We start from the raw sequence: 14242 nt of genomic DNA, 5'->3' as shown, positions 1-14242 counted from the left end.
CTGAGCCCTTTTAGCAGAGATTAGGGAGCTGCACGGCTTTGATCTTTGATTGCCAATTTGCATCTTGAAGGCGCTGGGACCTCATCCAGCCTCAGCGCAGCCCTTTGTGGTTATCTCGTGGCTAATGGATTTGTTCTTAATGCCGGAGCGTGCAGGCTAAAGGCTGATTAAACCCTCTCCGCGGCGCTAAATCAATGGAACAAACATGATAGGGGTTGGCTTTCCCCAGCCTGGGTGCTCCCGGGCAGAGGGGCTGATGGAGAGAGCCCCCGCACCCGGGCACTGACAGGGGATCCCTCCTCGGGGCTGCCGGCAAGGGCAAGAGCTGCGGGTGCTGGCAGGCAGGGACAGCCCTGCAGCCCATGTCCTTCTGTCCCCATTGTCTGCTCTCCGTGGAGGTGATGGACAGCCCTGCAGCCCATGTCCTTCTGTCCCCATTGTCCCCATTGTCTGCTCTCCATGGAGGTGACGGGCTGGGTGTATCAGGACTCTCAAGGCATCTGCTTCTCCTGCGTGTTTGGGCCACATTGCCCATGTGCTGGTCCTTGGCACCTGCAGGAGCTCCTCAGCTGTCCTCTTCAGCTCCTCCCAGCTCCCAGGGCTTGCTGTGGGAGCAGGGACAGGAATGGGGTCAGGCAACCTGCCCCTGCAGCTGGGGACCTCCTTCTCCCCTCTTTATACCACTTTGCCTCCCACACAAAGGGGAGCAGCACTGGCAGCTCCCACCTCCTTTCTTCAGACCATTTCCCCTTGCTTCTGCTTGGATCCAGTGCCTCATTCCCAGGACTGTATGCTGCTCCCAGCATTCCATACATCACATGCTGGGAGCAGGTATATCTGTGCACACTTTCCATAATGCCTGAGGTGTCCATTGCAGGGCCAGCTTCAGAAAAATACAATTCCCATTGTGTCTGCAGGCAGCGTGAACAGAGGGCTGAAAATGCACCCTGCTCACTCATGCCTCAGGAACAGCTGGTCCTTCATCCTAATTGCTGCCTGGGCTGTGGGCCTGGGGATGGGAGCTGAGCACCTGAGACAGGCTGGACTAAAGTTTTGGGGACGAGGAGCTGTGGGGAATAGGAGTGAAGATGAGGTTGTGTGGCTGCAAGCTGGGAGGAGTCTGAGAGCATTTTGCAATTTTGCTTTTTGCAGGGTTCATGGCATTGGCCCAGCTGCTGCCAGGTCTCAAAGCTACCTGCAGGTGAGAGGAGCCCTGATCAGGGACCTTACTCCAGAGCCCTGCTCCTGTGCTGGAGGGTGACACATGATCTGCAACACAGGTAAGCTCAGAACAGCACCCTGCTGGGCACCAGTCCGTGGGGAAAAGGTGTTGGAAGCCCCCAATGGGCCCCAGACTGTGCCCATGCCAGGCTCAGTCCTGGTGAGCAGCTGCCTCAGAGGCAGCTGAGTACAGCATGGAGCTGGTGGGATCACACACTGAGATTCCCATCGGCAAACCTCTCTATTGAAACATCTCCTCTTTGCCAATATTTGCCAAGCACGGGAGATAAAGTGGCTACAAGTCATCAATGCCGGCATTTCAGTCCACTAAGGCTGGCAGTGGAGGGGCAGTCGGGCAGTCAGGCAGGTCCCAGGGTGGGGGGTCCTGCCAGCTCAGCCCCCCAAGCCCCCTGCAGCAGAGCAAGGAGAGCCAGGATCCCTCCACACTGGTGCACAGCACCTCTGGAACCTGGGATGGACACTGCTGCCATGGGCACCACTGCCTCTGCCACCCTGCCCCGGGCATCAGCACTGCCCCCCTCCTGCCAGGACCCCCACCTCTGCACCATGACAGCCATCTCCTCCAGGTCAGCATCTCCCTGAAAGTCTCTCTGCAGCACCAGTGCCCTGCCTCCAGCGCTGGGCATCCACTCCATGTCATCCCAGTGACCCCAGTATCTCTGCCCTGCCCTGCCCTGCCTGCACCACACACTCTTTCCCCCCCTTGCTCCAGGCTGCCTGCGCAGTCTCTGCAGTGGTCCATATGAGGATGAGACAGGACACAATGCTGAGATACAGCTCCTGGAGGAGAAGCCCAGAGCATTATCAGCACAGGGAGTTAATTAAGGTCATGTCAGGCGATAAGGAAACAGGATGTCAGAGCAGCCGCAGCAGCACAGGGGGGTCAGAGCCTGAAAAACTCCCTCTGAAAAGCAGCTCCACTGAGATGTGATCAGCCAGGTGCTCGGGGACAGAGCAGCTGTCATGGCCACACAGGCAGGGCTCCATGTATGGCACTGTACATGCCGTACCATGCCCAGTACAGGATAGAATGGGATGGGCTGAAATGGGATGGGGATGGGGATGGGCAGGAGGCCTGGTAATACACCATTTCCTGGGCCAGGAGAGCCTGCTGAACAGCCTGGTTACTTCCTCCTGTCCTTATGGAGAAGCAATGCATCTTGGTGTGACCAGTGTCATGCCAACAGGGCAGGAATTACTGTGAACCCCTGCCCATAATTAGCACATGTAATTGCAGACACTCTCTAATTAGCGGGATCTCAGAGCTGGGTATGGCAGACTGCTTGACAGCGCTTGCATTGCTCCTGCCTCAGACTGTTCACCCTCCTGCTCAGTGATGACTTCACCCCCGAGCCAGGCAGTGCCATGGGGCTGGGAGAGCCAGGCTGACCTGGCATGGCACACCACAGTCACAGCAGGGTGGTGGGAGCAGGCTGTGGACAGGGGGATAGGCATGGGGGACACACTGCTAGTGCAAATCCATCTTTCCTGCACAAATTGCAGCACGACCTGTAGCCCTGCCTTGCTGGGCAAGTGCTGAGCTGATGGGACATAATTAATACTTGCATCAATCTCGGCTGGATTTGCATAGTGCCCTCAGTCCTGCGCTGCTCAGGAAGGCAGGCTGCTCCCAGCCTTTCCCAGGGGCAGCAGCACCAGATGCTGGGCTGGTCCTGCCTCCTCTGCAGGAGTCACAGCGCCAGCATGGCCCCTGACTTGCCCCCACATGCACCCTAGCCCTCCTTGCCCCACTGCAGTGGGGACACCTGCAGGCCCCTTCCCTGCCCTGCTCCAGCCACTGGAGCATTGAAGACACATGGAAATGCTTCTCTGCGCTGTGGTCTCTCCCGCACTCCTTGTGCTATGAAGAAATTGTGGAGACAGCAGCTTGGGAGTGAAGGACGCAGCAAGCTTTGGAGGGCAAAGGGATAAGGCTGAGCTGCAAACACCCCCAGGCAGCTGGAAGGCACGGCAGTGCCCACCTCTGCATGACCAGATGGAGTTAAAGGTCCATGAGAGAAAGGCAGCATCACAGACAGTGCCTCTTTCCTGGAACACTCAGCTCCCTCCTGCCCCTGTGCTGCTCCCATGGCCCAGGTGAATCCCCCATCCCATCAGTGAAGGGGTCTGGGAAGAAGAAGATCCAGGGGAGAAAAGACCCTGGAGTGGTGGCAGGAATGCCAGGATGCAGGCAGGGACCACAGCCCTCACCTTGCTGCCCTGCGGGTGCACAGGCAGGTGGAAGAGGGACGGGGCAGTACAGGGATGTGCAGGGTGTCACTGACCCCACTGACCCCAGAGATGACAGGCTGGTGACATATCCTCGTGCAGCTGAGCACAGTGCCTCTGCATGGCTGCTGACACAACTGACAGCTGCTCCCAGCCCCGTGACACCGCAGGGACCGCCACACTCCAGGCACAGCTGGACTATCGATGGATACAGGGTGAGACACGGGCACATCTCCAGCCCCTGGCCCTGCTCGCAAGCTCTCTGCAGCCCCTGCCACCGATGTGTTCCACCCCTGCCTGGCCAGAGGACCCAGAGCACCTGCAGCACCTGTGGTACCTGCAGCACCTGCTATCCAGCCCACCCTGCACACGGGGATGTGGCCACTGATTGTGACTGTGACCAGAGTGAGGGTCACACTGATTGCAGCTGCCCAGATGAGTGCATCCAGCTCAATCAGAGCTGCACAGCCCTCCTGCATGCCGGGCACCGGGAATTAAACTGCTAATGAGCTGCTGGCTGGAGGGCCGGCAGTTAGTGATTAATCAGAGGCTCTGCTCTGACAAGGCTGTGCCTCCTCTCCCTTCCTGCCCTGCACATCCAAGAGCAAGTGGCCAGCAGTGACCAGGGTGTCCCTCAGACCCTGCTCCCTGCCTGACTCAGCTCTCCAACGCAAGGAGGGGTCCCCAAGCCCCATGCCACTGGGACACAGGTTCTTCCAGCCACTAGCTTTCCTGTCCCCCAGCTCCTCCTGCACTCACCTCCCCCAGGCTGCCATCAGGTGAGAACCTTTTGTTCTGCTGGAAGAAAACCTGTTGAGCCCAGCTGAGCTCAGCTGATGCTCATCATGTGCAGAGTGTGCTCAGCTTCTGTCTGAGAGCCCAGAGATGAGCAAAGTGATCTGGAGAGCATCTGCAGAGGGGCTTCACGAGGGTGGCAGGGGAGGAGCAGCCATGCAGCCAGTGACATCTCCTGGGGACAGAGCGGGCACATGCAGCAGCCCTGAGCCCAGTGCATCAGGGTATGGGTCCAGTCCCCTGACCCAATCCAGCAGCGCCATTTTCCACCCTCACCTCCTGCCTTATGCTGGCACAGTGGTGGCATGGTGGGTGATGGGGCTGGCACAGCCCAGCCTGTGCCTGGCACAGCGCAGAGGGCATGGTGGGGGAAGGCTTTGCAATGTGAGCAGGGGACAGCCATCCACAGAACAGTGCAGGGAGCTGCAGGGAAGCTACTTGACCTTGAGCCTGCCTGCTCCCTGCTCGAACCCTTCATGGTCATGGCAGAGTCAGGACAGGGCAGGACAGGGCAGAGGTGTCAGCACCCTCCTGTCCTCACACCCTCCCTTGGCTGTGTGTTGGGGCAGTGGCTGGGAGAAAAGGCCAGGAACCGGCAAGGAGCAGGTTAGAGATGCATGTTTTCCTCTATTGCACAATTAATCATGAGAACTTTTTCCTCCTTTCGTGCATGAAACAGAATTTGGCAGGGCGCTCTGACCACAGGGACTGGCTGCATGCTCTCCAGTAAAAACCCAGCCACATCTGGCTAAGAAACAACCTCAGAGCATCCCTGTGTGTGCAGGTGGAGAGAGACAATGCTGGGCCAGGCAGAAAAATCCAGCAGGGTTTGGTTCACAGCCCCTCATGTAGTGAGCATCTTCAGCTCCCAGTGTTTGTCAACCCCCCCATCCCCCAGCACACACAAGGCCATGTTGAGTTGTTGGTGCCTTCATCCCTGCCTGCAGGCCCTGTTATTCCAGTCGTGGACATAAAAATGCCTAGGCAGGGACATCCACCCTGTGGCAGCATCCCCTGTCTGAGCTCTCATCCCACCCTGCTGCCTCCCCCTGCCCACTCCATCCACAGCCTGACTGGAGCCTCAGCCCATCCTTTCCCAGAGGGAAAGCGAGCTGAAGCCTCCCCAACAGCGTTCCAGTTATTTGTTATTGGAAAAAGGGGGAAATACGTTTTTCTACAATTATTGTTTTTTCCACCTGACTGGCTGCAAACTTGTTAATTTTTTTCTTTAATGTGTGAACAGTGTCGACGGCAGCTGCATGTCAAATGACTCTACGCCCTATCTGCGGGTCCCTGGCTGGCTTTCAGCACTCGCACCGCAAACATTGCCTTCTATAAATAAAGGCCTATATCTCATCAATGGCAGAACAGCAGAGCTTTATATAGTCGTCTTACATAAAACCGTCTCTCTTTATGGGCTTCAAACCATTTGCGTCACTTAGTGCAGCTCCGTAAACCTCCTTCTCCAGACACTCCCTCATGGAGGGAGACCCGGCAGGCTGCCCCATGCCCCAGGGAGGAGCTGGGATCCCCTCTCTGCCTGGGGCTGTCCCCTGGCGCCTTTGCAGGGCCAGGTGGCAGCTGAGTCCTTGTTCCCCTGCCCCACAGCCTTGGCACCAAGTGCCAGGATGGCAGCCGGCGCTGCCAGGCACTCCAGAGCTTGGGGAGGGCTGGCCAAGGGCCAACATCACTCACCCTGCCCTTGTGACCCTGTCCCTGACACCTGCCCTGGGGCAGCACAGTCATGGATGCTGGGAGGTGCTGTTCTGTCCTCTGTCACTTGGGAATCGGGGACCTGAGGGTGCAGGGTGACTGGGGACACGGTGCCAGGTGGGGGGACAGACCAGCTCACAGCAGCTCTAACTCTGACATTCAGAGAGCACAAGTCTGGCCATGGCTTTCAACCCCACTGCCCAGTGAGCGTCTGTAGCGCAGGATCCTGGGGGCTGCCCCCATGGCCACAGGTCCCAGCCCCAGGCTCCTGCGGTCCCCAGGGCCCCCGGCTCCATATGGCAGAGCCTTCCCTCCGGCTCGCCGCAGGCGCCTCCTGCACGCAGCGATGGATCGTGGGGGGGCGGCCAGGGGGTGGGGGTGCAGAGACTCCTGCTGGGGCTGCAGCAATGCCGGCCTGCAGGAGGCAGCCCACACCCCTTTGGGACTCTAGGAGCTCGGGGCTGTACGGGGGGGAGTGACAGAGCTGCAGAGACCGTGGTGACAAGCCTTCCTTTACCTCCATGACATCCCAGCTCACTACCCCAGGTGGCTGGAGCCAGAAGGAGACAGGGATATAACAGCATCATGGCACTGGAGCCTGTGGTGCACTCTGACCCATGGCTGTCCCCAGTGCTGTCCATTGGACCCCTGCCACAGCGGGCACTGGCAGAAAGGACAGAGCCACAGCAATGCCCTTCAGCACTGGGGCCACATGGCATCCAACCACACCGCTGGCACAGGGCACCTGCACCCAGCCAGCCCTGCCCCATGCCCAGCCAGCCATGCAGCACCCCATGAACCCCCCTGCCCCGTCTGCCAACCTCCCCCCTGTCAGCCCCACTGCCCTGTGTCCCCACTGCCCCATGGTCCCACAGGCACCAGCCAGCACCAGCTCCTGGAGCCAATCCCCTCTGCTGTCTTGTTCCCATTCCTCTCGCAGCCATTCGAGGGGCCCAGCCCCCTCTGCAGCCAGCAGTGCCCCACAGTCACCCCACGGGCCCTGGCCCCAGCAGTGTCCCCCCTCCCCTCAGCCCGGCACGTGGGCCCAGCCTCACGGCACGTCCCACATCCCTGGGGAGACACACCAGGCGCGGGCGTCCTGGCCGCTGGCTCCCCCCGTATCACAGACAGGCTTATTAAGTGTGTGATATTAAATTACCCAGATAAGAGCATAAGAGCTTTTAAAGTCAATTCATTAAATATAATTATGAAGAGAGCTTTTTTATGCTCACGGTGATCCGATCTCAATCAGGGAGACGGTGGGAAAGCCGTCGGCTCCTCCAGCATCTCTGCTCCCCCGCTGCGTCGCCTCCGCATCCCCCTGCTCCCCCGCCTCACCCCCTCCTGCATGGAGCTGGCACCCACCGCCATGGCCCTTGATGCCCGCCCCACTGCCCTGGCACCCTCTCTGCAGTGCTGCTGCTGGTGTCAGCGCCACCCCACATGGATGGAGGCAGGGGGGGATGGTGGCACGGGGGTTTGCTCCTCAAAGGGAGGGGAAGGGGAGGGAATGGGTGTGAGATGGCTGGGGCAGTGGCAGAGGGTGGAGGGCAGCGGGGTGTGGAGATGCTCAAGTGCAAGAGGCAGGGGTCTGGGAGCTCAGTATGGGTTCTTCCCAGCCATGGATCCCCTTGTCCCCATGATCCAGCCCCCTCGCTGTCCCCTGCAGACCAGCCTCCTCAGACACCTAATGATGCATTCCCACTACCCTGGCGAGAGGGGTGCATGCTTGCCTCCCATCCCACATTCATTAACGGCACTTTGTGACCAATTAGTACCTGGCGACCAGGTGGCACCTGCCCTGACCCACGGCTGGATCCCTCATGTGCAGCCCAGGTGGCTGCATGCCAGGCCTTTGCACCAGGCACCCCTCTTGCTCCATGCACCGACAGCCACACCCCAGGGAGCAGCTGCCCTTGGGGCTGGTCTCGGATTTATTGGGGGAATCCATGAGGAAGCAGTGGTCCCAAAGACATCTCATGAGCCCCCCAGCAATAATATCTTCCCAACCATCTGAAAGAGAGATTGCCAAGATGCCTGCTTGTCCCCTTGTCACCCCTCCCCACTGTCATGAGGGACCTTGCAGTGACATCCCTAGGTGCAGCCGACCCCTTGTTCTCCCACCACAGTGTCCCAAAATCCCATTATCCCCAAATCCACACGCTTGCTGCCAGAGCCCGAGCACCTGGGACAACAAGGAGCAGCAGCATGGCTGGCAGGGAGCGAGGTGGGCTCCACACCGGGGTCCCTGCAGAAGGCTTCGGTGGGGGCTGGTGGGAGCAGCTACCCGCTGCTGGGAGCTGCTGGACTGACATTTATTTTTAGACGTGAATTGTATAAATTAGCATTTCTCAGCGGATTAAGCAGCAGGAATTGTGTAAAATTAAATGGCAACGAATTGCATTAAAGTCCCCCGTTTTCTGGCACAAACAGCGCCTCGAGCCGTGCCCAGGCGGCTCATGTGTAACAACGCCGGAGATGGCGCTGCGCTGCTCCGGACAGCAGCCTGCACTGCCCGGGACACAGGGCTGGAAATGCACAGGCACAGTGGCCAGACTGCGAGGATGGAGGGCTCCAGATGGGCTGTGAGCCCCTGGGTAGCTGGTTCAGGAGCTGGGCTGGGACTGCAGGATGTGGATGCAGTGAGTGGAGTGCTGTGACCCAGATGGGCACAGATGGGCTCAGCTGAGCAGCTCACGGGCATGGGATCTGTGAGGTGCTCCAGTCTCTCCTGGGCACTGACAACACCAGCCCCAGCCCAGCCAGTCCCTGCCAGGCATGGCAGGACACCCATCAGGGTCACAGCCGTGTCACCCTCCAAAGGAGGTGATGCTGTGCTGGGACCTGTATGGCACAGCCTGGCCCAAGAGCCACTCTGTGCCCCAGCCAGAGCAGGTTCTGCAGTACCTGGAGCCCACTGAGCAGCTGTGGGGGGCACAGCCCTGCACAGGAGCAAATAGAGTGGCTGAATGCCAGGGGCTGAGCAGGCACCAGGCAGGGCAGGGCAGGTGAAAAACAATCAGTCCATCGCTTTTACCCAGTAAAAATAGGTTGAAAATGTGACATTTATTAAGTACGATTCTGGTGGAAAGGTCAGAGAGTTCCCATGTCAGGAACAGTGGGAGAGCCTTGCTGGAGGAGGCGACAGCCTGCTGCCCCCGCCCACCCCCTGCACCAGGATCTCCCGTGTGCATGTGGAATGCAGCTGGGGATGTTGCCCGTCTCAGCACAGGGCTTCCCCCTCTGGGGTCTGCATGGGGCGCTGGGGACATCCCTCTCACAGCCCCAATCCCGGGCAGGCAGGAGGCCGAGCATGGAGCGCCGGGGCCGCTGCCAGCTCCGAGAGGCACTGCCAGCTCTCAGCAACCTCCCTGCTCCCCCCCAGCTTCCAGCCCCGGCACAACTGGCTTCGGCAGCCACACATCACAAACAAAAGGCTTTTGACAACGAATGAGGTTTTGAAAAAGGCACTGGGCTCCTTCCCGGCCGCGAGAGCGGAGGCTCCTGCTGCAGCCACTGCCGGCAAACAGGCGGGATGCTGCTGCCAGCTGAGGGGGCCCCTCCATGCGCTTCTTCCCACAGCCCCCAGACTCCTGCACACCCCATCTAGCTGTACCCCCATCTCCAGAGCACTGCCGGGAAGGCTCCCCCTTGCCTCAGTGCCACCTGACGTGGCCAGAGCTGGCCTCGGGCTGTGGCTGTAGCGGGGTGCCAGGCAGGGAGGATAGGGGGATGCAAGCCACCCATGGCAGCTCAGCCCCAGCCCCGTGGGGACACTTCCCAGCCTGCTGGTGAATGGCGTGTAAAGAGCACCATGGATTTCCTGCACCAGCACCCTCAGCTCTGCAGCTGCACTGCACAGCCAGCAGTGCTCCCCACCAAGGCACCCATGGCACAGCGTGTTAGCGGGCACTGGGCAGTGCCCGAGCCCTGCAGGGCCTGGGGGCTGTGCAGCACGGTGGGCACGGCTCTGTGGGTCACAAGAGGCTCTCCAAGGCTCCAGCATGGCCCTCCAGCAGCCGGCACGGGGCACATTTGTCAGCGGGGCTGCAGGGAGCCTCGCTGCGGCTCAGGGTTGTCCCTGCCGCTGGGGAGATTTACAGCCCAGCCGGGCTTTATTACATGGAAGATGCTTACGCTGGGGATTTTTTTTTTCCCGATAGTTTCTTAATTTGCTGTCCCATAAAGAATGTGGATTTGTGACGTTGAATAGGGGAAGATCATTTAGCACTCACGGCTCTTACTTAAAGGATCCGCACGAGCTATTTATTGCATGAGCACGGGCTGCAAGCAGCAGTGTGAGGGGACATGCTCCAGCCCTGGCACTGCTCCTGCTCCTGGACAGGCAGTCGGCGGCAGCCCCACAGCTTGGCCACTCTCGTGCTGAAAAACTTCCAGCCTCTGGACAAAGTGCACCTCGTGCCAGGAGGGAAGGAAAGACTCCAGCACTCCTGCAAGCATGGCTGCAGGGAAAGCTCCTTCCCTTCTCCAGTGTCATCAGGGGACAGCCTCTGCTACACAGGCTGCTCACTGCGGGCTCGGTGCCCTGGGATCCCAAGCAATTTGCCCTGCTGGGATGTGCTGCAGTCTGGGAGCCCCCCATCACTGCTAGGACATGCTGTGACTCACACTCGCCCACAGCAGAGCAGATACAAAAGCTTTCTGAACATGAAGGCTCACATGGGGACCCAGAAATGGGACCAACAAAGCTTGGAGCTCCCCACCACATGAGCAGCCTTCACTGGGGCCACAGCTATGAGGCACAGGAGTACCCAAGCCCACACAGCACAGCTGGGACTCAACCCGCCTGCCAAGAAGCCTGTGTTGTGTTTCAGTCATTCCCAGGAGGCACAAGGGACCGATTTGGCTTAGGGAATGGGAGTAGAAGGTTCCAGCTGCAAACGGTGTGATGCCTTGACAGGTCCCACTGTTGGCAAGGCTTTGGGACATGTTATGTGGCAGAGAGTTGTATCACATCTTCACCATCCCTCCCCACACTCATCTCTGCAGCCTCTCCTGCCCCAGGTTCACCCCTTTGCTGCAGGCAAGTGAGAGGGGACAGGTACACCCCTTTCTGCTGACAGCCCCTGATGCCTCAAAGGCCAGAAATGTTGAGCTGTGGACAGGGTGGGTGGAGGCTTTAGGAGCCCTATACTCCCCTTCTTTGGCCATAAGCCCATGGATCAGCTGGCACTGGCCATGCTTACACCTGAAACCTGCTCCGGTGCAGGGTGCCAGCACACCAGAGCCTGGCTGCCTGGGCATCCCCAGGGCATTCTCGTGAGCAGATGAGGCAGGCAGGCCAGCTGGTCCTGCACGGCCACATGCTGAGAAACTGGGTCCCAGTGACTGTCCTGGTGGTCACCCTGCACTGCCACACAGCTCAGCACATGTCACACACTCTGTCCATGCTGTGGGGAGCCTGCACCGCTCCATCCACCCGAGCTCTGCCCTGCCAGCATCACAGTGCGGCTCAGCACACACCAAATCCCATTGCTACGCTGCGCCTCTGCCCAGCACAAGGCTGGGCTCGCTGCCTCCCCCGCAAACCAAAGATGTGCAGGATGCTCCAGGAGGATCCCAGGGCTGGAGTCAGCATGGCCAAGCCACGTGCGGGACGGTCCAGCACCAGAGCTTCCTGCTCCAAGCGCTGCTGAACCACACTGCTCCCCGGCAAACTCCAGCAGCTGGCGTGGAGCAGGCACAGAGCCCAGCAAATGCCCAGGAGGAGAAGTGGGGCTGCCCGCCCGCTGTCCCCCGCTCCTTCTTCCCCCTCCACTGCAGTGTCCCCTGCCACCACCAGCCCCCGCACAGGGCAGCCCCCCCCGCAAAGTCTCTTTCTCAGGGACAGCATCACTCTGCACATTGAGCAGGCTTTGTACCGATGGGCACGAAGTGAAACGGAACATGCTGCATCAGCCATTTCCAGCCCCACGGAGCTTCCTCTCTTCCCCAGGATCCTGCACAGCCCATGGCATCCCACCCCGCTCCCCGGAACGAGCGGGTCCGGCTGGCAGCGCAGCTCCTGAGAAGGCGGGAGCCAGCTGAGCAGTAGCCCCTGGCAGCCGTAGGAGAGAGGCGGCTCATTTCCAGAGTCATTAAGGTCTGAAAAGGGTCCCATCAGGTATTCCGCCCGTTCAGCACATTTATTTTCCCAAACCACAGCGGGGATTTATGATTCCAGGCTCAATATTGGTGAGAGCTGCACACTGGCGGCGGTCGGCCAGGGGCTCTGTGCCTGGGCAGGCTGGGCGCTGCTCGGAAGAGGCCGTGCTGCCAGTCCCGGGCAGCGAGTGGGCAGCCCCGGGCATCCCCTGCTCGCCCGGCTGTGGCCGTGCCTCCAGAGCGGAGCGGCTCGGCGTTTGTGCTCGCCATGTGCACACGTGCGTGTGCAAAGCCTGCAGTCCCCACATTTACACACACCCCAGCGCTAATCCCGCAAAGGCAGGAGGGTTCCCCTGTGTGCAAAGGGTCTCAGCCTGCCCCCCTGCTCCAGCCCCTCTCGCTGAGTGAAGCACCCCGTGTCAGAGCACTTCGATCCGGGGTAAGGGCAGGCTGGAGCAGGACTCTGTGCCACAGCTTTCCCCCTGGCCGCCGCACACCCACCCTGGGGACCGCTGAACCCTGCTGCTCACCCAGCGCGGCTCCTGCCCGTGAGCCCCTCAGTGACAGACCTGCGACAGCCCAGTCCTGTGGCGCAGAGCCCTGCTGAGAGCTCCCACGGAGGATCCTCTCCCTCTCTCCATGTGAAACTTGGAGGGAAACTCAAACAGAGAGAGATGCAAACTTCAGCAGCCGGAGTGAGCCAGAGAGCCCCGCTCCGGTGCGACGCGGCCGGGTGGGTGCCCCCCGTGCCGGTAGGGGCCCCTAGGGAAGCTGAGCCAGGTGTGCACTCACCACAGTGAAATCGCGGGATGAGCAGTTCTCGCCGCTGAAGTTGCAGCTCTTGAGCATGTCGTCGAGTTGGTGGCCGGTGCGGTTGACAATGTCAGCCATGTCGGGGTCAGGGTAGAGCAAGTCCGTGGCCTTGTGACCGTCCCGGTCCTTGGGGGGCAGCCCGGTCATGTTGGCCAAGTGGAAGATGTCGGCGTCGGTGAGTGCCGAGTGGCGGTAGCGGTTGATGTTGCAGATGGTGATGGCCGGGAACACCATCTCACGGATGGCCTCCTCGTCCAGGGCCACGACGTGGGGGTGCTCCAAGTAGAGCAGCGCCGACTTGGCCGCCTGGTAGAGGAAGAAGGCGAGGGAGGCCAGGAAGGCAAATGCCCAGAGGGTCTGGCGCACGCCCAGCCGTCCCGACCGGCAGATGTGTCCCAAGCCATGCAGCGTGCTGGTGCTGGCAAAGGTGGCCAGATCCCGGGAGCGGGGCCGGGCAGGCTCCTCGATCAGGCTCTCCTTGTCCCCTTCTTCTTTCTCCTTCTGCTTCTCATCCTCTTCAGCAAATTTGATTTTACACACGATCTCAATCGGCATCTGCCCCGTGCAGCTGGTGTGCCCAGCCAGCGAGCTGCCCCCTGGCACAGGCACCGGCCGAGAGCCCGGCCAGGCGCTGGGAGGGGGTTCGGGTCCCCCCCAAGCCCCAGCACGGCACCGGGAGGGCCGAGCCGTCTCGGGAGGGAAGCGCAGCCCCTCTCAGCAGCTCCGAGCCGCCGCTTCCCTCTTGTCTCACTAGTCGATCGTCTCCTTGTGCCTTCGCTTATCAGCACAAATACAGCTGTCAAAAACCCCTCTCTCTCCTCTCCCTCGCTCTGTCTCTCTGCCTCTCTCCTTCGCTCCTCTCTGGTTAAGACCCCAGCAGATACAGGCAGCATTTAGGCATCATGTGCTAATAAAATCCAGGGAATACTTAATAATTCAAGACATGTCAACATTATTTCATCGTCAAATAAAGAGCAAGCGTCAGAGAAAAGAGGCAGTGTGAAGGGCCCGGCGCCTCCGGGGCAGGGAGCCACGCTGCGCCCTCTCCCCAGCTCCGGCCCCGAAGTGCTGCCGGAGCCACTTGTTTGAATGGCTCGGGAGCCGCCGGAGCCGAGCCGTGCCGAGCGGAACCGAGCCGTGCCGCGCGATGCCGAGTCGTTCGTGCCGCGCCGCGCCGCGCGATGCCGAGCCGTGCCGAGCCGTGCCGTGGCGGGCGGGGCACGGAGCCTGTCCCCCGCCGTCGCCGCTGCCGCCGCGCTCTCCGCCTGGCCCCGCCGTGCCCCGCCGGCCCGTGCGCCCCGGGGCAGAGCGCGGCAGGCTCGGCGGGGGCGGGCAGCCTGCGGGC

General features: G+C 60.6%; 1 protein-coding gene across 1 annotated transcript in view; it reads right to left on the bottom strand.

Annotated features, from left to right (window-relative positions):
• ASIC4 (acid sensing ion channel subunit family member 4) overlaps positions 1-14000 on the bottom strand; it is a 28960-nt gene extending 14960 nt beyond the window's left edge. Inside the window, exon 1 of the mRNA XM_063161955.1 lies at positions 12877-14000. Coding sequence (XP_063018025.1) covers positions 12877-13452 — 576 coding nt within the window. The 5' untranslated portion in view covers positions 13453-14000. The remainder of the gene's footprint in view (positions 1-12876) is intronic.
• Positions 14001-14242: the final 242 nt, after the last annotated feature.

Source organism: Melospiza melodia, chromosome 8 (assembly GCF_035770615.1).
Source record: "Melospiza melodia melodia isolate bMelMel2 chromosome 8, bMelMel2.pri, whole genome shotgun sequence".
Taxonomy (NCBI): domain Eukaryota; kingdom Metazoa; phylum Chordata; class Aves; order Passeriformes; family Passerellidae; genus Melospiza; species Melospiza melodia.
This window is presented reverse-complemented; position numbering and strand designations above follow the sequence as displayed.